General features: G+C 45.8%; 2 protein-coding genes across 2 annotated transcripts; both read left to right on the top strand.

The window, feature by feature from the left end:
- Positions 1 to 20,111, top strand: LOC120895472 (mucin-2-like). Its single transcript, XM_040298905.1, has 22 exons — positions 1 to 385; positions 12,652 to 12,924; positions 12,995 to 13,120; positions 13,217 to 13,306; positions 13,400 to 13,609; positions 13,681 to 13,890; positions 14,446 to 14,490; positions 14,591 to 14,782; positions 14,855 to 14,956; positions 15,050 to 15,322; positions 15,384 to 15,593; positions 15,653 to 15,799; positions 15,873 to 16,061; positions 16,126 to 16,275; positions 16,344 to 16,535; positions 16,604 to 16,720; positions 17,989 to 18,198; positions 18,288 to 18,416; positions 18,494 to 18,583; positions 18,656 to 18,847; positions 18,912 to 19,007; positions 19,084 to 20,111. The coding sequence occupies exons 1-22, from the start codon at positions 356 to 358 to the stop codon at positions 19,384 to 19,386; spliced, it is 3,576 nt and encodes a 1,191-aa protein (XP_040154839.1). The 5' UTR covers positions 1 to 355; the 3' UTR covers positions 19,387 to 20,111.
- A 200-nt stretch (positions 20,112 to 20,311) lies between these two features.
- Positions 20,312 to 25,680, top strand: LOC120897605. Its single transcript, XM_040302599.1, has 2 exons — positions 20,312 to 22,039; positions 23,393 to 25,680. The coding sequence occupies exons 1-2, from the start codon at positions 21,948 to 21,950 to the stop codon at positions 25,143 to 25,145; spliced, it is 1,845 nt and encodes a 614-aa protein (XP_040158533.1). The 5' UTR covers positions 20,312 to 21,947; the 3' UTR covers positions 25,146 to 25,680.

Genomic DNA, 25,680 nt, shown 5'->3' with positions numbered 1-25,680 from the left:
TCGGCTGGCGATTTTGGCGCGTTTAGGATCGTTCTGCGTGTGCCGGTGTGCCTCGCCGTGTAGGGGACATCATTTTTTGCTTGTGGCGCTCGTGAGCAAGGGTGGTGCCTGAAGTGCAAGGATCAATCATTGTGCATCGCAAAGAAAGAATTAGTGCAAATGTAAATACAAGGAAGACAAAGTTGTTTTTGTGAACAATTCAACACTGCCATATTAGGTGTAAAACGTGCTTAGAACAGTGAATATAGTGACCGCACACCGCAAGTACGCAAGACGCAGCCTTTTTTTATGGATTAATTGTAGCTGCTTGAAGATCAAAGAATCGCTGTAGAACAATCTTCCCCCTCCTACTTGAATGGTGTGCATTGCCGTGTGCTCGAAAATGGTGAGTTGAGTGGAGCTTCTTCGCGCGTCAAGAATGAAAAGTGACGCTCAGGATATTACGAGCACGTCCGTCAAAACGTGATCGCACTATTGAAATTGGCTGCCAGATGGAGATATCGCTTTCAGTAGGATCCAGTTTCTGGTTGCTCCCTTTTGATGTGAGTGGGTGGCGCGCAGTAAGTGACTCAACCCTGTGACATAAACGCAGGACACGTTCGGTATATGAATCGGTAGGATCGACCTGGTACATCCGTCTTGGGGGTTGGCGCTAAGAGAACCGTTCGCCCGTGGTGTATCCGGATGCTCCTACCACACCGACAGCGATCGTTTGTAGATACGTGCGTGCTTAACGCTGTGTGTATGTGTGGTTCCTCCCTGCAGAATATATCGCAGATTCTTGACGATCTGTCACCTCGTTTAGCAAGGAATGTTGATATTTCGTGACGACTTCCCCACACACTCATTCGTTCGTTCGGATCATCTGGCGCGAGAGTTACTTGCATTTGCCGTAGAACAAAACGCGCCCGACCAGCGGCAGCTTCTGCAGCACACGTACCTAGAAATGATGGATAAATTGTCATGATTTACGGTGAATGTGTTGTTTATGCAAATGCTTCGGCCGTTGCTGCTGCGCCAGCTCGATCGATTACTACCGATTGTGTGCGCGAGGCGCAAGTGGTGAAAACGATCGCTTCCTTTTTTTTGCCCCTTTTTTGCTGAGGTGCTTTCGGTGGTTAAGATACCACCCGGAGAACAAGCAGCGTGTTCTGATTGAGATAAGCAGCAAGTAACATTGCTGTGTATGTTTCTTGTTCTGTCCGAGAACCGTTGAGGGAAGCACAAACACGTGCGCTAATACTGGACCGGAGTGGCTCTCTAGAACGCAACAGGACATCGTGAAGATGAGTCAGTGGCTGTGGGGTTTTTTGTTTTGTTTTAAATATCTAATATTATACGGTGATACACAGAATGCATAAATTTCCAACCGGCCCGTTGATCCTTGGGGTGAATCACATTCTTGCAAGAGAAAGTTGTAACATTGTAGCGGTGGTTGATGGCGCGTGGGGGATCTCTTTGAAGGACCTTCGGACGATCTTCGCTGTGTTTTAATTAGCAATTGGGTGAAGAATGGGAATTCGCCATGGTGTCGTCATGTGGTGTGTGACTTAGGTTAGGTGTGTTTTAGTGAAGAGCAATGCTTGAAATCAATTTATCGATACCAATGCATCGTGATATCAAAACCATATCCATTTCAATTTATTTTTATAACTAGTAAATTCGATTATCTGGACAACTTGGCAATCAATTCAATGCTCAAAGTATTTTTCGTCGTTTAACCCTACTTTTTCCAATCTTTTTACGGTTTTCATCGTGAAACTTGGTCTGTTCGGCCGCTATCCATGCAATGGTCTATGTTTTCACCTAATCGTAATTGGAGACGTGCTGGTCAGCCATATCATGTTCTATCGACTAGAATAATCAAATAATCCAAAGGATCAATGTGTAGGCTACACGTTGGAGAGGATAAATCTTCCAGTTTCGGTGTTTTTTAGACCTTTTTTAAGGATGCTTTAGGAGCAGTTCTTTAAAAAGTGAACTAACGGGGTTCGTCGCTTGTTGACAAATTGCCATACGAGACTCAATTTTTCACTTTTCGGACATTTTACCTTGCTTTTAAGCGATGGGAAATTACTTGCTAATATACTTGAAGCGTGTCAAATGGTTTATCCATATTTTCAATAGTGAAGCAAAGTTCTTTAGCCAAGCGCCTGTTCAAGATAAACTTCCCCAAAATGGCCAGAAAGCTTGTCGACTGGGTTGATCCTCAGATCATTGATCGTATCGTAATAGATCACTCGTTACAGTTCTGGCCCGTACGGGAGGACTTGGAAACACATTTTGAAGTACTATTTCACAGGTATTGATTCAAAAATATTCATTCAAAAACATAGAATTTTAATAGTTTGAAGCAGTTAAAAGAAAAGTCCAATAATTTTGATATTACTCTTTTAGTGGAAAGAAGTGTGCAATACGCAATCAATTTTTTCGTCTGTTTGTACAACACTCTTTCACATTATCTAACCGTAACGCTCATTTCCCTAAACAGAGTTGCTCCCCCAAAAGCTCATATGTGCCCATAGAGGCTTGCATTCCACACACACAAACACACACACACACACACACACACACACACACACACACACACAAAAATCGACCAAATGCTCCACACAAGCATGGGAAGATTTATTTAATACTTCTCCCTACCGTCCTCATCACCGCCAGCATTATTGTCCACCCAGGTGAGCTGATTTAAACAAACCGTTTTACCGTACGGTGACGGCGGTAAAATACCATAACGAGCTCATTGTTTGATCAACCGAACCGCGGCCAGAAGTGATCCCGCCCGAAACTGTCACAAAAGCCAGCAATGGTGACAGCAAACAGCAGTTGCACGGTGGTGCGCTCCTTGCACGATGCACCATACAATCGTTTGGTCCACGGGCGCAAAGAAAACGAGGTGGGATGGTGGAATGCGAAATATTGTATCACTTCTGGGGGGGAGACACCGAAAGGAAGGGAAATGGGGAAACATGAAAACTTCATTATCATTTCGGTGTTTGCATCAAGGGGACAAGTTTTGCGAGCAGCCGCCGGTGTGGAGCATACTTTTTGGCGAACAATTTCCTTGTAATCTCGGTAAAGGTGGGTTGCATGAAAGAAATTGAGGTTTCCCGCCTGCGACAGAGTCCAAAGCACCCTAAAACTCGGGGCTTTTTTGGTAGTACCCGGAATGTATGGCTGTGTGTGTGTGGGTCTCATAAATATGGATGATTGATATTTGGTTATGCTAATGGTTATGCTTTTCCACCTGCAGCAGCAGCAGCAGCTTGCATCAGGTCAGGTTGTTGTTATCTGCGCCCCCCGAAGGGTCGCCAAGCTGCCCTAGTAACCGAGAAGACCGATCTTCCCACATTGAGGTGAACCTGATGCTCTCGGCTGTCGTTGCATTTCCCCTTCCCTTACCCCATCCCCCGTTGCGTCAAATGACAGCGCAGGGGAGCCATAACTTAGGCCAAGATTGCAACAAGAGCGGCCGGGCAATGAATCTCCCCTGGAGACGACCTCAAAAAAATGGGGCTCCCTTCCCTCTCGGGAATGAGTGCAGATTCGTTATATAACAAACGGTTAGACGAAAGACTAGAAGCGATGCATGACACTGAAACACACACACACACAAACACGGGGGGCTCACGGGCGTGTTGCGGGATGCTAATCAGTCGCCCGAAGTGAAGACCGTGAACATGTTCGGAACTGGTTGATAGGTCACCCAGTGACATCTTGCGGCCGGGCATGCACGCGCCCCACAAGCCGGCCGGGTGTCTTCGGCAGCAAACCGGTCGGGGGCACACTTTTGTTTTCGTTTTCGGCACACTTGGAAAACTGGATCGCCGCCCGGGTCCACCCGATGCACCAACGTGCCCCCGACGAGCAGGAGAGAAGGTCATTGGTCCGCGGTTGTTTTTGTGGCTGGATTGCTGATAACAATTATCGACTCTTGGATGGTTGTCATCTATATGGGGTTTTGAGTGTGACGTTGTCGTTGTTTGATCAAATCTTGAAATGATCTCGGATGATCTCGGCGCTAAAACGACGAGGCGTGTCGCTTTTGCGGTGTAGCAATCACCTGATCGTGGCATAGTTTTTAATGCTTCATTGATAAAATGGTGGCAACGCCCAGATGAGATGGAAGACAACATGTCCCAGACTTGGGGCTTCGATCGAAGATGATCCAAATGGTTAGGATACATATGTGAAATGATCTTGAAAAGTCTGGATTGTTCCTCAATTTTAAGTTTCCTCAATAAGTGAGATGGATATGCTCGTTTATAAGAGTTTCTTGCCGACACAGTTTCTTTCAAAAGTACTACTTTTTTGCTCTTTTGTATCGGTTCAATTTTAGTACATTACATTATGTTGTTCATAGAGGTATCAAACATTCTCTGATGCTAAGTTTATCAACTTGAACTCCGCTCGAATGACCTAAGACTCGTGTTCATAGACGACGACCGGACGAATCAATGTGTGATATATCTCACATTTCGTGAGGTTTCGAAGTCTTCTGGATCTCAGCAGATGGGGAAGCCCATAGTATACATGATTCTTCTGCACATTGCGTCTCTGGATGTCGCTGCTGATCTTGTTATCTGAAGTTACGACCGTTTTAAGATCACAGAATCTAGAGATCCTTTATCATCTCGAGTTGGTCGCCGTCATATATGCTTATTACGTACCTATCGGAAACCCTGCTACGATCGTAGAATTGTAAAAATGCTTGAACAATAAGTCTGTTCATTTTCAAATAAATTTGACTAAAATTTCATTTTCACTCTACTGGCGATGAATCACTGGTTTTAGTTGGGCCTTTTAAATGTCTGGTCTTGATTTCTACAGAGTGAATTTTAAGGGAAATTCGCCTTCTCATGTCCCTTCTATTCAGATTTCAGAAGTATTTTGAGACTTCAACAGCGATATCGTCAATTATTCAACTCACGACAGATGGAAACATTAATGTCTAGTTCGTTCCTTCCTTCCATTATCTAATTTCGTCCGATCAAGAGAGCTCCTAGACCACATCCCTCCCGTTGGCCTATGGACACGATCACACTCATTAAACCGTGTGTCGGCATACTAATCCTATTATCCCTCCCCAATAGGTCCCTTCCCACGAGAAACCGGCCTCGGTCGGCGAAAATCAAGAACATGCCGGCACGTAGTAGAGAAAGATCGTTAACTTACTTTACCTCTTTCGGACGGGTTCTTGGCTAGAGAGAAAGATCTGCTAGCGCAACAACAAAAAAAGGAAGGATAGGAACATTTTTGTCAAATAATTGTGTAAATGCCTTTTTTTGTTGGGGTTTGTTTTGGCTTATCTCCAACACCAACATATGGGGTCGGGCATCTGTGCATGCGAAATCGTTAAACTTTTTTTTTAAGTTCGCCGCACCTTGACCGCAGGCTGACGTCAGGTTCGGGACGTTCTGAGTGTGTGGGTCATCGAACTTCGTTGGTCTCGTCACCCATCGAGGCTCTGTGCAGTTTGATAGTTAGACGTCAGAGAAGAATGTGGCCAGATGTCCGAGAACGACTATTAATGATATCGTCGTTAGCTTACTGCCGCTAAGATAGCGATCTTGTACCTCGTTTTTTTATTTAAATTCTTTCTGCAATCTATTACTTTCATCAGGGAATGCAGGATACCGTTGGGTGTTTTGTTTGCATCCCGAAATTATGCCTTGTACCTTTTCCAAATGGTCATCAAATGTTATTGGGTCATTTGTCACTGCCTGGGACGGGACACTGACATTTTGGCACGGTGTCGAATATCAACCTTCGTGCCTGATTCCGTCGATGATTGAGTGATCTTGCAAGAACAATAAGGATAAGAACAGCGAAAAGCGGAAAGAGAGACAGTCTACTAATAACGTGGTTATAAAGATTCTCTTCCCTAAGGCCTCTGTGCTGCTAGACCGTGACACTGTTGCATGCTGCAATTTTGCCAAGATCGTCAAGCCCTCGGAGGTGACGATGTTTCCCACCCGATTGCATTCAAGCTGCGATGAGCGGTGGTGCGCAAGAGGATTGTTTGGTGCCCCTTTGGCATGCGGGGACCTACTGCCCCACTAGACGATGGTTTTTGCATTTCGGACCGCGATGCGATTGTGCAAATTGTGGTCCCATTTTTGTCTCTCTTCACGCAACTGCCACACCATACCGTACCGTGTCAGAAGGTGACAAAGATTAGGCCGCGTAGCGTTCCCCATGCAGACTTAAGCCCACCGTTCTGCGCAATCTACTAACCATCTTGTCTTGTGTTTGGTTCAAACGATCGGCAATACAAAAAAACGTTCCGGCATATTCTGCTGGCGCTGGTGACGGCTGGCCAGTTAATGGTTGGGTTGGTGTCCGTGTCCGTGTGACTTGTGTGCACAGAGTGACACATTTTAGAGCGCGCCCCAAAAGAGAGGAACAAAAAGCCTTCACCTCCAGCCGTTCCGTGGCTTTTCGTTTGTGTGTGTGTGTGTGTGTGCGCGTTTGTGTTTTTTTCTGCTAGATAATTCAATTAAGATAGCAAACCGTCTCAGCAATTTGTCGCGTTTGGCGTGTGTGTGGATACGGTAGAGCGGACGTGCGTACGGGCAAGGTACGGGTGCTTAGCCGTGTGCCGAGTTGTCGTAATTTGACCAATGACCGTAACTGCAAAGGTGCCGACCTGTGTGTCGGAAGATTAGATTAGCTGATAGAGGGAGCGAGGAGATATAAAAATGATAGCGTTTTTTGTTGCTGTTTTGTTTCTTCCAGAATTGTTTTGAATAAGCAATCCGTAAGAACTGTACACGGTATGAATCTTAAAGCTTAGACAATGTGAAGAGTTGAACAATTGAGCTTAATTCTAAAGGAGATTTAGTTCATTTTCCATGCCATTTGTGTTGTGCAATCGTATTGTCTCTTAATTTGTATCTGGATTGAACCAAACTTTAGACAAATAGTCAATGTTTTATACTTTTAATAAATAATTAATAGCTAGTTTGAACAATGCTTATTCTAACAAAAAACCCTTAATAATTCTTTAAATCGAATTCTTTAAAATTACAGAAATTATGTTGCATTCGCTTGTTTGCTCTCTTGCCTTATGTGATCAGTACAAAGTTTGATTTTCTTCAGAATAAACAAGCATAATAATATAAATTGATTATTTATAGCATTTAGAGTATTTGATATTAACTAATTGATATTACTAGAACTAGTAACTGAACTTTTTCTCTATTTTTTTGTTTTGTTTTATACTTTTGCAAATGTTTTTGCCTCTAGATCAAAAGACAATATATATTTTAAAGGGATTAACGTAAAGTTAGACAAATAATTTAAACGCCTCCTTCTATTACACTTTTGAAAGTTATCTAAAGGTGTAAAAATGATCAACATGATCTGAACATAGATATAAAAAACTAAACACAATAAAATAAATAAATCAGTGATACAACTTAGTTTCAACTTTGACATCCATTTGGATTTATTTAAAAAAGGCATATTCAATTGGTAAATAATTGATAAAAATGGCCTTGTTATTAGACTTTTAATTACTTTATCTTTTAATATTTTTTGATGATTTGATGATTTGCCCGCACATCTAAAGTATTGTCATATTTCTGTGGTCAGATTTGTGATCATCATATTTAGGGTAGTAATTATCGATCCAAATAAACTCATTTATCTCCTTCCTTAAACATACGGTTGTTCCGTTCAATCAAAATTATTTAAAATTCATCGAAAGGGAAAGGCAGCCGTGTCGATCCAATACAGCACATCACGCGCCTACCCGAGAATTCCATTAGCATCTTCCAATGGCGACCTTGAAACGGTATCATCGCTCTCAACCCATCGGATCTATTTCTTCTCCACCTGTCGTGCTTGTGCTTGTGTCCGCTTCCCCGCCGTCGGCTTTACCGGTCTAGTAGAAAATCGAACGACACAAACATAAAGCCACAAACCACCTCTGCACACCAAGGCGCTTTATAACGCCCAAGCGCCCAGAGCGTTATCCGCCTGTAGAAGACGCGGGGCCAGTGAGCGAAAGAACTCAATTGACCGAAGGACAATTGTATCCGCTACGGAACCGCTAACGGGTGTGAAGTATCCCACTCGGCGAGCATGTTTTTGTCATCAGCGAAATAGCAGCAGCTTCAATCAAGCTGACACAAAACAAAAGCGTGCACTTTTTTATAGGATTAGGTGGAGTGCCTTGGGGCCAGAATAGAAGGATCATTAGGTCAATGTGATAGCATACCGTAAAGGGAAGATAGGCCGTCATTATGAAAACGTTAAAGTTTATTTTATTAAATTAAGATTTGCTACAAAACAAACGCACGCCAATCGAAGACTAATGGGGCGTACCACTAAGCTTCGCGCTACACGATATCCTCAGGCGATGACTTTAATCAACACGAAAGCCCCGAAACATCATACTTAGGAGGAAGATTACTCCTCCTCCACTGATGAAGATGGTGCAGCAGTCGTGTTTGGGGGTGCTTTTGCTTATTTATAGTAGCGTGGTGTCTTTTATCAGAAATCAATTTATTATATTACCCTCTTTGGAAGGCAAACCACTAGTCGTCTTCATATCGACGAACGTACGGCTTGTGGGTGATGGCTTGATGGTTTGGTACGCGCGGTTCACGCGGTGTGTGCCCTTCGATGGGATGCGTCGCGTCGAAGCCCTGTCGAACCAGTTATAATGCGTACGGGGCACATCGCAGCGCCGTGGTTGCGTAACGAGCCGCATCTTTATTAAGGCTGCCGCGGCATCGAAGATGATCGTTATTTCAACTGGTTTTCAGTTCAGTTTGTTTTTTTTTTTTTTGAGGGTTTAAGAGCAGCGGGAGGGAAGAAGGCAAGGCGAGACCGATTATCCACTGTGTGCAGGATGTGACCTTCAGCGGATCGAACCATACACGGGGGTTATGGAGATGTAAAATCGAGTAAAGGTTACTGAGTAGGAGGTTATGTCCTGCACTGTTCACCCCGTGGATTCACCCAGTACTGAGCGTGAACAGATTGTCCCATATTGTGACGAATGTGGAAGAGCAATCATACTGACACATAGAATGGTCATTCAAGAATAGCCAACTAACGAGACAGACGTTCCGCTCCGCCGAACATGTCAACTCATAGCATTTAATTCGTTGCATCCTTTAGTGGTTAGAGGGCGAAGTTTGCAAACAGCGTCTGCATGCATTGTAGAATGATTGTCATTAAATTGCTGCCATCATGTTGTCTACTTCAAAAATAGAAGATGGAGCAATGGACTCGATTCTCCACCAAAGAGGATAAAAGATTAGGTTTTTTTTTACTTTACCTTGAACTAGTCCGAAATTTGTCCAATTTTGATTTACATCGCAAAGATTTACTCACATCATACCGGGAGAGGGCAATACCCTTCTAATGAGTGTAGTTTAGCCCAATTCGTGTTTTATAGGTACACTCATGTACAAATGGCAAGTAATTTAACACATTAACACACTACGTTAAGATAGCACGGGGTTCGTCGCTTTGGGTGGCGTTGAAGTCTTTTATTTTAGCGCTCCATTTGACCTCGTGTGCTGTTTGAAAAGTAACGAAGGAGTGTTATATTATTTTTTTGTTTGTTTCTTAAATAAGTGTATATAGTATAGTTATTGTTAATTTATATTACTAATTCGGTTTAATAATTATAAAAATAACAAACTTTCTCAAATCATTCCAATTTAGATATTGGATGAAATTATTAATTATATGATTAATACATAAAAATATTGCATATGTCAAAACAATAATCATAAAATAGACGACCAATCGAAAACATCAAAATACCATAAGAATACGTTGAGATAAAAAAAAGATCACTTAATATATTCAGTACAACACAAAAAAAATGTAAATAAAAGAGGGTATGACAGGAAACAAAACGAAAGGTAAACATTGCGCCTCATCCTCCACCCCTTAGAAGCATACTCATAGAACCAAGTTCCAGAAGTGGGTCATTATTTGCATACCTTTCGGCAAGAACAACACCTAGAGTATGTGAACCGGTCTCGCGCTGATCGTGAAGCTTTTGGACAATCATGTCCTACACGTACTTGCTGACACCTACGATCACGGTTGTGTACCCCTTCGGACCCCTCAGACACTGCGATGCCTCACCAACGGAAGCGACATTTACGTGTGCGTGTGTGTGTCCGTATGTATGTACATTAATACTTCTTGTCACTCGTGCGTCTGTGCCTCTTCACGCCGTACAACTTATTTTCCGTGATTTCGTTCAACCGCCAAAGCGCTGCTGTGAGTAGCCGCAGGCTATCCCCCCCGTGGTTGCTATTCATAAGTGGTCGATAATCGAAAGTAATTAGTTATTGTTGTTGGTGAGCGAATGTTTAATGTTCCCAGCAAGTTGCAGCGGTTTTGCGGTGATGTGATCGCGTACCCTCGCGTAGATCTTCTTCTGCGAGGACGTTTGTGTTCGATCGTACTTGAGGAAGAGTAGAAGCACCGGCCCAGGGCAATGTTACACAGTAGCAGCTACTGGAACATAAAATAACCTTTCGCTTTACAACGGGTCAGAGTCATCTTCTGTTCTAATGCATTGTACTAAACCTCTCAAGGTTGAGATTTGGAAGGATGCACACCGGCTGTTTTAGTGATTAGAAGCATCAAGTACTGCTTCTTGCTTAAATACTCACATACCAATCTGTCACGTTCAGGCATGCTGTTGATTTGATTAATATCATCCTCATCATCCTCACCGCCAACACGTTTTCCCATACGGTATTCGGTATTCGGAATTGCACACTTTGTAATCGTATGCTGTTATCGGCGGTATGTAGGTCAGCCTGATGGTGGACAAGGTGGACGTAGCATAGTCTCTGCTGCAGCGCCACTTCAAGGCAATAACGCTCATCTCCTAGATTGCGGATGATTAATCAAAAGTAATAGCAATTAAATGTTAATCAAATACGAGTTGCGGTGGAATGATACAAAACCTAGCAACACTTTGGAGGGCATGTTTAATGCGCTTAAACTATTACGCTTTTTTGTTGTTGTTGGCGTTCATGTGAAATCGATACCAAGAATAGTTCGGTATCGGCGGGAAGATCTTGCACGCGCTGCTTGCAAACATCTGTTCGATGACTGTTAATGCTAATTAGGATTTCAAATACATTAGCTTAACTAAATTGAGTGCAGATGGATTGATCTGTACATGGGTGCAGGCCCAAATAACGTTTTTTGTTGTATTACCTTAGTCTTAAACCAAATAATTGAAAAGAATTTTGAAAGTAACGACAAAACTTTAAGAGGTATTGGAATGAACTTCGAATCTATTTTTTCAATGTTAATAATTATTAAAAATCCATTTGATGACAAAACATTGCTGAAATCATTATTTTACTTTTTATACTGCATTCGATTTCATCAAGCTGTTAAGGTCAATATATAATCAATCGCTGCTAATAGAAGCCAAACGGTGTTCTAAACAACGAACTTCAATTAAAGTTACACTTCTCACCGCATCGCAGGTTTGTCGCTTAGGCACACGTATGCAGCACAGTAAACTAGTCCTGCTGAGCAAACTCCAAATAGCAAAGCAAACACTCATTAGCGATCGACAAAGTAAAGATATCGATCGTCCAGTCTGGCGCCTGTTTTTTGTGTGTATATTGCCGTGTGGGATTTCTGCCCCAGGATTGCAAATGCACACGCGGGACACCATTACACAATCGATCACTGCTCGGAGCGCGCTCATGCGATCAGAACACGATAGCAGTGTGTGCCATAGGATGGAAATCGAAAGTATGCCCACGCGAACGATCCATTCCGGTACACGAACGACGAGCTCGTGTCATCCCGCTCGACTGGCTCGTCGTCCACATACGCTACACGATGGACCTTGAGCAAAAATTGTTCTCATTCCAGCTGGAAGATGATGAGGATGAGGAGGTGATGAGAGACATACCTTCGTAGTTGAACCGCAACTCGTCTGAAAGGGGTTTCCTTTTCGGAGATAAATTCACTTTGCGTGTTGGTGGTGGTAGTGATGTTGCTCGCCAAACCAGCCAAGAAGCTACCCCGCGGGTAGCTGGGCGATCGTAAATTAGACAAATAGTGACGGATCCTTGCGCGTGTGTGCGCGCGCGCAGTAGAACCTTGCCGTCGGACCTTGACAGACCTTGACGCTTAGCCTTTCGCAGGGAGGAAGAAGTCGTCAGAAGAAAACGGAAAAAAATCTTCATACTAAACTCCATAACCAGCAATCATTAATGGCCATCGTATGCCACACACCGAGCATGGCCCCCCGCGGATCTACAGTTCCCTTATCGATTTGATGCGAACCTGTCAGCGGTGCGTTACAAATGGCTCGGCCCCGGGTGACATCCTGCGTGGCCTATGGCCGCGAGCAGCCTTCCTTTTGTGCGATGATTTAACACCTTCATCCGTGTCTCGAGCCGTCTCGTATCGTCGGAATGACGGTGCAGATCTCATTGCTGCGGCACGATTAATCACGCGGGCCTTTAACCCAAAAAACGTGTGTCGGAGGCTGTGCTGAAGGTGGCAGCTGTGAAGCAACTGTCGTTAGACGACGCTACTGCTCGTTCGCTACCGGATGGGTCATTTTTTCTCTAGGTCATTAATTCATTACACTAACCTGATTTTCATCACACGTTGTATCGTCCACAGAAGAGCGCCACCATATTGCTTGGTGTGCTGCTGGCCGTCGGTACGGCCCGAGCGGACATTTCTACGCTGCTGCGCGGTGGCTACTCAAACAACAACATCCTGCAGGACGATGGCTATCACTACGACAAGCCGAAGGTTCCGTTCGAGGAGCCAACGACGCCCCGCAAGTGTGCGGTAAGCGACCAGAATCCGGACGGCAGCTGCGGCTATGATTATCCCAAGCCGGATCAATCGTTCACACTACCGAACGAGTATCTGCCACCAACGACAACGGTAGGTTTGAATAATTTTATCTGTAAAAAAATGATATCCGTTTAATTCTTGTGCAATTCTTACCAATTAGACAACGCGCAGGACGACAACAACCACGCGGCCTACTACAACGACAACGCGCCGAACGACAACCACGACGCGTCCCACGACGACGACAACGCGCCGAACGACAACTACCACACGGCCTACTACAACGGTAAGTGTCTCGTGCAAACCCGTCAGTGGCAGTAATGAAGGGAGAATCACCCCCTGGAGCGTCAATTATAACTGTATCTGGTTGCCCTTTTTGCAGACCACTCGTCGTACTACTCCCGCTCAGGAATATCTCCCGCCGAGCACCACTACACGTCGAACGACGACCACTACCCGGCCCACGACGACGGTAAGTTTTCAGTTGGGTAGTTTGTTTTCCCTTTTTATTGGAGCACTGGAAACACTATACATTGTATTGATGGTTGACCTTCTCCCCGTCTAGACTACGCGTCGTACAACGACGACCACGAGGCCTACGACGACGACGACTCGCCGTACAACGACGCCCAGGATTGTGACGACCACCAAGTGTCCACCGTCGGCGCAAAATCCTGACGGCAGCTGTGGCTACGATTATCCGAAGCCGGATCCATCGTTCACCGTTCCGAATCGTGTGCCCACCACCACGACCACCCGGCGACCTACAACCACTGTAAGCAGTTGAAATTGGGATGTTTTAGCATGTTTTTTTTAAGCATTCCTTTTGTCATAAATTTATTGCAGACAACGCGTAGAACAACGACCACAACCACACGTCCACCGACTACGACCACGCGACGTACGACAACGCCACGCATCGTAACGACCACCAGCAAGTGTCCACCGTCGGCCCAGAATCCGGACGGAAGCTGTGGCTACGACTACCCGAAGCCGGATCAGTCGTTCACCCTGCCGAATCGTGTCCCAACGACCACCACTACGCGACGACCAACGGTAGGGCTTTGGTGAACTGACTTTACGCGTGGTTTGTGTAAAGTGCAAACACTTTACGTTTACACACGCGCCCTTGATCTGTACAGCGTTTAACACTTTAACGTTGGAATGTTGACCGTTATTTCCGGCTTCCCTCCGGTAGCACGCGAACGTTACATCAGTAAGCAGTCAATGTGTTTGCTTTTACCGGTTTTTTTTTTTGGAAAACGATATTGCCGAATATACCCATTTGGTTCGTCTTTGTCGAGTATCTCCAGACGCTGATAGCAGTTGTTGTGTTGCTGTGGGTTTGTGTTTGCCCTTTGGCAGATAGCGAATAAATTAACACACTATTGGAGGGAAAACAAGGCCTGTTTTGGGTAGAGGAGGGCATAAGGCACGCCCGCTGTTTTGGGCATAGTATAAATTATGTGGGATGATGTTCTAAGACGCGGGCTTACATGGATGGTCAGGTGGCCGAGGTTTACGATCGCCAATCACAGCGATGGTGAATTTTTATGATAATCTAATGATGTTTTTTTTGCTTTAAATTTTGTGGTTTACATCGCTTTTTAGACAACGACCCGTAGGACGACAACCACCACAAGGCCAACAACGACGGTGAGTTTTTTGTTTTGTTTTTCACCGTGTGGACGTGTGGTATTTAATCAAGATGAATAAATAATTATGCTTAATTTTGTTTCCTCTCTTTCCCCTAAAGACTACACGCCGCACAACCACCACGACGCGGCCGACAACCAGAACCACTCAGCGCATTGTAACGACGACCAAGTGTCCCGTTTCGCAGCAGAATCCGGATGGAAGCTGTGGCTACGATTACCCGAAGCCCGATCAATCATTCACGCTGCCAAATCGGGTGTCGACTACAACACCGCCCCGCCCGACGACGACGGTATGTTATGCTTTTGGTGGGTCGGTATGTTGTCAGCCTACTAATTGTGAGGCTTTAATTTGTTTCAAACAGACCACCCGCCGTACGACAACCACTCGCAGAACGACGCCAGCGCAGGAATATCTTCCACCGACGACAACAACGAGGCGTACAACGACGCGACCAACAACTACGGTACGTGTGTGTGTGTCTGTGGTTGATTGATTGATGTGTTGAAATTGGATTTGATGTGTGTAATTAATTGCAATTCTGATCAAATTCTTATAGACGACCCGGCGTACCACGACCACCACGCGTCCTACGACGACGACGACTCGCCGTACAACGACGCCTAGGATTGTGACGACCACGAAGTGTCCACCGTCGGCTCAGAATCCTGATGGCAGCTGTGGTTATGACTATCCCAAGCCGTATCCATCGTTCACCGTTCCGAATCGTGTTTCGACGACCACCACGCGCAGGACAACGCCACGACAGGAGTATCTTCCACCAACGACAACAACGCGACGTACGACGACCACCACTCGTCCTACGACGACGGTGAGTTTTGCATAGAAACTGAAGCATGAATGCGTTTTAATTCATTTTTGCCTCCTTTTAGACCACTCGTCGCACTACAACCACAACGCGGCCAACAACTACCACTGCGCGACGGACCACAACGCCGCGCATTGTAACGACGACCAAGTGCGCACCGTCGGCCCAAAATCCGGACGGAAGCTGTGGCTATGATTATCCGAAGCCGGATCAATCGTTTACGCTGCCTAACCGAGTGTCCACCACCACCACAACGCGTCGGCCAACGACGACGGTAAGAGAGAAGTTATCTCTATTGGCAAGCAAACCGCTAATTCCATTACTATTTTACAGACAACGCGTCGCCCAACAACCACAACGCGTAGGACAACACCGGCACAGGAGTATCTGCCGCCGACAACGACCACACGTCGCACAACGACACGGCCAACGACAACTACCACGCGACGCACCACGACCACAACACGCCCAACCACTACGGTCAGTGATGGTGTGACATGTTTGCCTACTAAATATGTCTGTATCTAATTTATTGCTTTCATTTCAATTGTAGACAACGCGTAGAACGACAACGACCACACGCCCAACGACTAGAACCACTCAGCGCATTGTAACGACGACCAAGTGTCCCGTTTCGGAGCGAAATCCTGACGGAAGCTGTGGCTACGATTATCCGAAGCCTGATCAGTCGTTCACCCTGCCAAATCGTGTCCCAACAACCACAACACCCAGACCAACCACTGTAAGAGAGGTTTGCTAAACGATATTCGATGGACCGGTACTGAATATTCTTGTTTTGCTTGTAGACAACACGTCGTACCACAACGACAACGCGAAGGACTACGCCCGCCCAGGAATATCTTCCACCGACAACAACGACGCGTCGTACGACGACCACAACCAGACCTACAACGACCACCAGGCGCACGACTACAACCACTCGTCCGACAACGACGGTAACAAGGAGCGAGCTGGCTGTATGTTAAGCAGTTTTATAATAATTTTGGATTTTTTTTCTTTAAAGACTACGAGACGTACTACCACAACTACCAGGCCAACAACCAGAACGACACAACGAATCGTAACCACAACCAAGTGTCCTCTGTCGGCTCAAAATCCTGATGGAAGCTGCGGCTATGACTACCCGAAGCCGGATCAGTCGTTCACACTGCCGAATCGTGTCCCAACGACCACTACTACGCGACGGCCAACAACGGTAGGAAATTGTAGTTCGAAAAGTTTGTGGAAAAAGGAGGTTTAATTAAAATTATTCTATTTTCACAGACAACACGCATCACCACGACGACTACACGCAGAACTACGCCGGCGCAAGAGTATCTACCTCCGACGACGACAACGACCCGTCGTCCAACAACAACCACGACCCGGGCGACTACTACGGTAAGGAAAAGTGTCTCTCTATAAACAAATTCTAGTAAGAAGTTGTGATTTTTCTGGGATTAGGGGATCAATATTGTACCAGAATCAATTGCTAAATTGGAATAGATACTTTAACAGTTCTAGGACGCAATCCATTCCATGATTGAGACAGATGTATGCCCAGGTTTTTGAACTGTAATAAAAACAGGAGCAGGTTCAGTATCTAGATTAGTGGTTTTCAACCTTTTTGCAGCTTTTCCCCCCATGTGTAGGGTGCATGTAGGTCTTGATTCCCCACTCACAAGTACATGAGCGAGCATCTCATAGTATTTAAAGAAATTTTGATCAAAATTGACTCTCCAAAAAAGTTTGGAGTAATTCGCCACCGGTTGAAAACCGCTGATCTAGATGCAAGACCGAGCAGTTTTAGAATCAGTATGGATTGGGACCAGTTCCAGATGTGATATTGCTTCGAGATTAGTTCGGGGAACGGTATGCGTACACCATCAATTCTAGGAGCGGCATAGGCACAGGATCAGCCCTAGAACCTGTATGGTTTGGAATCTGTTCCAGAAATGGTATGGATTTAGAAACTGTTCCAGTTCCAGTCCGAGATCAGTCCCAGGATGATTTCTAGGTACAATATGAGTACAGGAATAGTTCTTGGTCTGGTAGCAATTGTTAGTTCCAATGTCGCAATGGTTTTTCCTGGAGTTTCAATTCCGTTATAGGTATGAGATGAGATTCTGGAACATAATCGACATGGAGTTTGTATACGATCCAGAAATGGTAGGGATTCAAGATCAGCTCCTGGATCTTCATAGGGTCTGGATCAGTCATTGAACCGATATGAGTTGAGAAATAGTTCCAGTACTGGTATAGGTTCAGCATCAGTGTCGTAGAATCAGTCGTAGTATCGGTATGGGTTTGGAAATCAGTGTCAGAAATGGTATTGGTTAAGAATCATCTCCAAGAATGATTAGGGGTCTGTTCCAGGAATTTGGTATCCGTTCTAAGATTGGTACAGGTTCAGGAACAGTTCAATGACAGTTGGATTAATTCAAGAAATTAAAGATCAGGTTCAGGATCCGTTCCAGGATCGATATAACATCTGGATCAGCCTCGGAAGCAGAACGGGCTCAGGATCGATTCAAGATCCGCTTTGGGTTCAGGATCATTTCCAAAAATAATCCAACATATTTTGCGAAGCCCTGTAACCTTCTTGATTAGTTTGGGAGAAATGTATCTTTTGCTACATATCGTAATACATTATTTTATTTCCAAAACAGACAACCCGTCGTACAACGACCACAACGAGACCTACTACCACAACCACCCGCAGAACGACAACACCCCCGAGAGTAGTAACCACCACTACAAAGTGCCCACCGTCGGCACAGAATCCGGACGGTAGTTGCGGATACGACTATCCGAAACCGGATCAATCCTTCACACTGCCAAACCGAGTGTCCACCACTACAACGCGCCGACCAACGACGGTACTACTGGAGGGGGATCAAAAAGAAAATACATTCTCAATAGTTTCTGATCCTGAAACTAAAACATCTCTTCCCCTGATTCGTTTCAGACCACTCGTCGGACCACTCCAGCACAGGAATATTTGCCACCGACCACTACGAGGCCAACTACAACCACTACGAGGCGAACGACTACCGCAACGCGCCGTACAACGACAACTACACGGCCAACAACAACGGTAATCCAATTGCCTTATAGAATGATTTTTAGCTTAAAAGACAGTAAAATTAATAAATATATATGTGTTTTTAACAGACAACCCGAAGAACCACACCGGCTGTCGAGTATCTACCGCCAACGACAACAACGCGCCGCACAACAACAACGACGCGTCCGATAACTACGGTATGCCATTTACCCCAAAAGTGGTATTTTGTGATAAAAAGTTCTAATAATAATCCTCTAAATCTATTGCAGACGACACGCCGCACAACCACCACCACGACTCGACCAACAACGCGAACGACTCCACGCGTCGTAACCACGACCAAGTGCCCACTGTCCGAGCAGAATCCGGACGGAAGCTGTGGCTACGACTACCCGAAGCCGGATCAGTCGTTCACCATTCCGGATCGTGTCCGTACGACCACCACCCAGCGACCAACGACGGTGAGAACCAAATCAATCAAAAAGGTTTGATAAATTAAAGCTTAAACTTACTGTGTCCTTACAGACAACACGTCGTCCTACGACCACCACGCGCACGACGACCACAACACGTCGAACGACACCGCCACTGGAGTATCTTCCACCAACAACCACCACGAGAGTAAGAATGGCATTTTCGCGGCACCTTTTCTTCCTGCAACCTTTGATTAACACAATTCACACAACTATTCTTGCAGCGAACGACAACGCGTCCACCGACAACGACGACGACGACAACGACGACGACGACAACGACGACAACTCCAAGGCCTACTACCACCACCACTAAACCTACGACCACGACCAAGGGTTGTAGCGAGGCGGAGCTAAACCCGGACGGTACCTGCGGGTACGACTATCCGAAACCGCCCAACCCACTGACACTGCCGCCAAAGATTCCGACCACGACCGTTCGGACAACGCCCGCGCCCGAGTATCTGCCACCGGATGAAACGACCGGCTACTCGTACCCGAAGCCAGCCATACCGTTTAACTTCTAGGGAGCGGGGTTTGCTCCTCTTTCTTCTGAACAAGAATTTTCATTGCTAAGTTCTCTCCCCTTTTAAGATGATTCCCTATGTTTCCTCTGTGTGTGTTTGTCCTGCATTGTTTCGTATGTGCTGTGTACATCGTCATCATCTTCATAATCACCATCACCATCATTCTAATATCGGGGTGACGTCGGTTAGAGCGTGCGCTTTATTTTCTTACTATAATACTATACTGCCCTAAATGCCCAACTGTCTGACGGTTCAGTTTTAGTTTAGTTCTAAGGCATTAGCTAGTAGAAGTTTCGTCCAGTGTGCTAGAGAAAGCAAATCTAAAAGCCTCCGCACAGTTTTTTGTTTCTTTCGGTTAGATTTTTCCCTCCCTTTCTCTCGTTCAGGTCGACGATTAAGTGTAAGGTTACTAAACCGTTCATTTGAAATCGGTAAAACAAACCAACCAATCTGTATCGCAACAATACTCACCCACAAACGGCGACTCGGTAGTTTTTTTTTTTTGTTAGTCAAAGCAGAAGTTTGTCCCCGTGTTAACGAAAGAGAGGGAGAAAGGCCAGTTGTAGCTAGTAGATGTGTTACTTTAAACGAAAAATGTGTTGTGTTCGATATCGTGCAGAATATGAAGGAGTGTGAGTATGTGTGTTTAAGAAACCAGAAAAGATAGCAATGAGTAGCGGAAATAAAACAGAAAATCCCACAGGTGAAAATGTGAATAATTTAAACCCACTGTTTAGTGTCCCTTGTTTAATCCTCTTACACGCCTCTTTTCTTTTACGGTTTGTAGTAGTTGTGATGTTTTTTTTTTGTTTGCTACCTTTCCTGCCCTATTTTTATGATCGCAGTTTTTGTTTTATTTAATTTATGTGTACATTAACGTTTTATGTTTTGTTATGTTTATGGGAGACATAATACTTCGCCACAGCCCATCTACACACACACACACACGCACCAGTGCGTTCCCCCAGAGTCACATTTTGTTTGGGTCACTTCAACCGCGCAAAAATCGGTCGCACGATCGCACATGATGATAATGATGATGATGATGATGCAAGCGAATCGAGTCCGATGAGCCGGCGAATTAATATTCTACAAGCGAAATGGAACTCACTCCGTGAAGCCCCTCCTCCTACCTTTCCCCGCTTTGATCTTGATGGTGATGAATTCGTAAGAGATCTTAACGAAAGCGCAAGTGATATCGCGAGCTCGGTTGGAGTAGGCTGAGAATAAGCGCAAAAGCGACGAACCCCGTTGCCGTACGGTCGAAGAAAGCGTAAGGAGTTGTCGGAGCCCCGGCGTTGAGTCAAAAAACACTAAAATTGATGTCATCCCCGCGTGTGTGTGTGTGTACGGTGACTCTTCAGACAGCCACAAAAAGCCTCAGCCAAATAAACACCACCTTCTTTTTCGTTTTATTTCAGGGAATAGAAAACGAAAACAGAAACTAGCTTGTTTTAGGCTTCTGTAAAATTAATGCGCATGGGACAAAATTACACCCAAAAAAAAAAGCCAACCCTTTACACTTTGCTCCCTTCCAGAAGCGAGCGCAAAACACCACGCACCACGAAGTAAAAGTAAATCTTTGTGATGTTTAGGGCCAAAACAAACACACTGCGACTGCTAGTAGTTCGCACTACCGACGCACGGGAAGAAGATACCTGATTGCTTTTTGTGCGGTAATTACTCGCTTCACGGTCTCTTACAACGATCGCCCCACAACGCCATCGTAAAGCATAAACTCGCGCCCGCGCGCGGCCTACTCGATAGCTCTTGTCGGTGGCTTCGGTTGGTATGGGGGAAGTGGCAAGTGTCACCGCAAACGATGCCATCGCCAGACGATTACAAAAGGTGCGATAAGAAATGGGCGGAAGCCCGGAAGATTGGTGTTTCGCTTCCGTCTGGAACACCGCTGGGGTGGAAAGCGTAACCATAGGAACGGTTCCATCAACGAGTGTGTGATGGAAAATGTCTCTTTCTGCAGGCTAATGAAGGTGTACACAATGCGCCAAAAGAGGGTGGGACGGAAAAGTGTCGACTGTTGTTTCAAAAAAAAAAAGCGCGCCGCGCTAGGGTGCGTCTGAAGATTGCGCGCCGACAAGTAAGTCACGCGGCCATATCGACAGCCATGAATTAAATCCTCTCACACGTATGGCGTACGCGTCCGCGCGTTTTGCATGCATGCGTGTGCGCCTGCGCGCGTTCGACGCCAGAAGGCCATGGATGTGGCCGCTTTGTGGCCCGAATTGCCGATGCGCTGGTGACAGTTTGGTTGTGGCGGTGCCCACGGTACGCTGTGTGTTGTTTTGTCTGTTGTTGCGATGGACTCGGCTCGCAGGTTGCAGTGAAGTGTGTTCCTTCCATCCAAAGTGGCTGTTTAGTGTAGAGTGTTTGCAGAAAAAAAAGCGTCAGAACTTGGTTTCGTGTAGTGAAAATTAGTGACAAACAAAGGGATGTGAATTTTCACATTAAAGAAGTGCGCGTGTGTGTGTGTGACTACTAGTGTACCAGTGGTTAGTAAGCGGTTGAAGAAGATAACTTTTCCAACAGCCCTTTTCTTCAGAATGTTTAACGACCGAAAGCTCACCGGAACGGGCCACGGATTCGTGAAGGCGTACAGTAACAACTGGCTGTCGCAGCTGGGTGCAGTTTACAGGTACAGACGTATTTTCTATACAGTTTTCAATGGTTTTACTTCATCGTTATATACAAGTATTGGCATGATTTTAATTTCAAACTTTCATCCTGCACTGAGTAAAAAATAAGCCCAAGAAAGTGAACATGAAAGGCCAAAAAAGTATATCATATTATTTTTAAATTGTCCATATATGTCAAGATCGTAGGCTTCGATGCGGCCCACGGAGTTCTTGTAGTCTCAAAACTTTGGTAGATGTAACATTAAACCAGAAACAATATTACATGAAAAGAAAACTACCTTTTTTTTAGATAATTAAGACTCGTCTGCTGGAATTTCCAAACGCAACCTCAGCAGCGAGGACGCCCAAAGAAGTTGTCAACCCAAAAATATTTGGATTAAAAGCGGCAAAATTACCTAGATACTTTCCTTTTAAGTCGTACATATGTTTGTCTGGCAATTCGTTATTTCGGCATTATTGTTTCGGAAGCCTCAACGTCATCTTGCCTTCTGAACTTGGGGTCCTGCCTCACTTCATCTGTCCTTGTGGGTGATATTTAAAAGGACTTTTAAAGGGCTGAATTGTCTAGTGTTATGCGCGCAAAACAACACAACCAATATACCAGAATGTGTTTTTATGCCAAGAATCTGGCGAGTTTGTATGGTGTTGGTTGGCTGAACGACAACGAGATTAACCGTACAAAGAGCTCTCGTACAACAACTCGTCGTTAGGTTTGCAGATTATCAATCGAATTCTTAATTCGTCTTCCTCAAAATAGAGTAGGGTGTCAAAGCTAGAGGGGCATGCATGCATGGGGGCCAATGATTTGCCAGCTATCCCAATCTACTACTTATGTTAGTCAATAACTATAATTTTAATGCTTAAATTCAAGTAAAGAGATGAAAAATCTCGTTTCATACGAGATTTGAACCCATGACGGGCATGTCATCAAGACATGTATTTCACCGGCAAGCCACGAGGCAAGTGTGCTTGGCGCACAACAAATCTGAAATATAAACAACAACACTGTAAGCGAGTTTGAACTTGGAGTTTGCCTTCTTGTATCATTTCTTCATGATTAGTATTTCAAATGTTAACATTTGTTTGCTCATCCCGTTTCAAGTTTTCTATTTTTCCAAGCAATGACTGTTTATCGATTCAAATCGAAATCAGCACTTAGTGATCGCTAACTTTCCTCTCCTAGCAACACAACACATAAAGCGAACATTGCGAAAGTTGATCATTAAGTTTTCATCAGTGAGCCTCAACCATGCTAGTTGTGACCTTCATGTGCAAACAGTAGTTAAGAAAGTCCCTTTTAAGCATGTTGTTAATCGAGACTTGTTCCTCTCTCCTTCCCCTCATCGCCACAGATATGAATCACCGAAGGATGTGCTGCGCAAACCGAACCACCAGCATCGCAAGATCGCACTGTACAGCATACTGGCGATGGCGTTCGTTGCCTTCTTTACACTCTTCATGATCGTGCACGAAGCGGAACGCAAATCGCGCAACCAGATCTTGATCGAGTCCAGCTTCACGAACGAAACTGCCATCGAGCCGAGTGCGGGCGGGTACAACACCGTCCTAACGACTCCGCTCTCCCCGGGTATTCCAGCGAACGAAACGAAACCAATGAATGACGGCGAGGTAGAAGAAGGATCCTCCATGAAACGGACCCGTCGGTTACGGTACTACGGTGCGGAACAGAAACCGACCGTCCGCCCGTCGGAGCTGGTCGGTCGCGATCGGTTGGTACTGCTGCCGGCACGATTTCTGAAGCCACCGTTGCGTGCCCCCGAGTGGACATCCTGGGAGGAAGCGAAAGAGAGCAATTCCACCCAAGCCGACGAGGCGGAACGTCGGCGGGATGTTTTGAACGTCGAACCGAAACCCTTCCAGGTGGCATCGTTAAATGGCCAAACGGTACCGATCGGATTCCAACAACCGCGCGTCAATCGAACGCCGAAAGCACTCGCGCCCAACGATTGGACACCCTCGAACGTGCAGGACATTGTGCGGCAGCTAACGCTGGCCAAGCGCAAGCAGCAGCAACAGCTTCAGCAGCAGCACCTACTCTACTACAACTACCCGTACGCTCCTCAGGCTCTTCAACCGGCCGAGTTTAACCACCCGGTGCATCCGAACCATCGCGTAAAGTTCAGCGGCATCTATCGCCATCCACGGAAGGAGGGTGACATCACCACGCTGTTTGGGGCGGCCTCGCAAAAGCCTCGCGAAGTGCATCTGCAAGCACCGCAGCTCATCAACCAGCAGCTGCAGCCCGATCGTCTCTACAACTTCAAACCCTCCAACCCGAGCGAGGTGAATCTGCTCGCGACGGAACAGTTCCGCTTCGCACCGGCCAGCCAGCCGACGCCCTCGGACAGTGAGGAGTGGCCAACGCGTGGTATGCCTTTCTCCGTTATGCTTAACCTCGAACCGATGCCAGTGGTTGGACTTGGTACGAAGGGCTTTACGCAGCAGCAACGGTATCACCAACGGAAGCGCATCCGCAACCCGTACCGCAATCCGTACCGTCAACCGGCCTGGCCGGAGCAAACCTTTGCCCAACTGACGCCTTACCAGCAGCAGCAGCAACGTGTAAGACCCTCCACAGCTCAACCATATCGGGCGGTGCCGTTCGGACAGGCCGCTAGTGATGAGTACGAAGGTGGTGAGAACTACTTCCGCAAGGAGGGACGTGTACCACCGCGTATCCCTCCCTTCTCCGCTCCCTTTATCGCTCCGGGACGGTTGATGGTACACTTTAACATTTACCCCCGGCATCAGGCGGTATCGCAGGTGGCGAATCGCAAATCGAGCCACGATTACAGTACGACACCGGCGACCGCTACACTAGAATCGCTGGAACTAAATAGAGGAGAGGAAAGGCATCAGCCACAGCCCGTGGCACAGCAGCCGCCCAGTGAAGTCGCTCCACCAACGCTGGCACCGGTCACCTCCACCGTGGAGGTGATCAAATCGATCGAAATTCCAACACAGATCAACTTCGATCATGTCCCGCTGGGACGGAATCCACCGCCCCCGCTGCCATCGTTTAGCCGGTGGACGAGTGATGAATGGAGTGGCACTGGCCGGTGGACCGGTGGCGTACGGGCGTGAGGAAGGATGCATTTTCTTACAGTGCAAAGGGAATGTTAGTAATTAGGTTGGTAAGACGATATGTTAGGGTAGGGATACGAGGCTGGGAATATGTGCATTAAAACGGAGTAGAGGATTGTTTGGTGATGGAGACGAAGAGTCCTCTCACCTTGGTTTAATCTTCGTTGATAGTTTCAATTTATCAAGAAGCTTTATGTTAGTTAATGATAAACCAATGGAATGCTTGTTTAACGTGGCATTTATAGGTCGCGTAGGTCCTTCGACGTTCTAGCGACGCGTAGGATAGCGCGAAGGATAGCATGGCTCTTGTGCACTTTGGAGGACCACGCGTTATTTGCCGAAATAAAAAAATGTCCATGTAAGGAGGGATATAAAATTATTCTAATGTTATTGTTCACTAACAACATGAACGATATGCATTTTGCTATAAAATTCTGAGAGAAATACACATTTGTCTAAAAGCAAAGGGATGTAAAATGTGTTTCATCATAAAATTCAAAATAAAATAGAAAAGGAAAACATATCGAACTCAATT

This window comes from Anopheles arabiensis, chromosome 2, assembly GCF_016920715.1.
Source record: "Anopheles arabiensis isolate DONGOLA chromosome 2, AaraD3, whole genome shotgun sequence".
Taxonomy (NCBI): domain Eukaryota; kingdom Metazoa; phylum Arthropoda; class Insecta; order Diptera; family Culicidae; genus Anopheles; species Anopheles arabiensis.
This window is presented reverse-complemented; position numbering and strand designations above follow the sequence as displayed.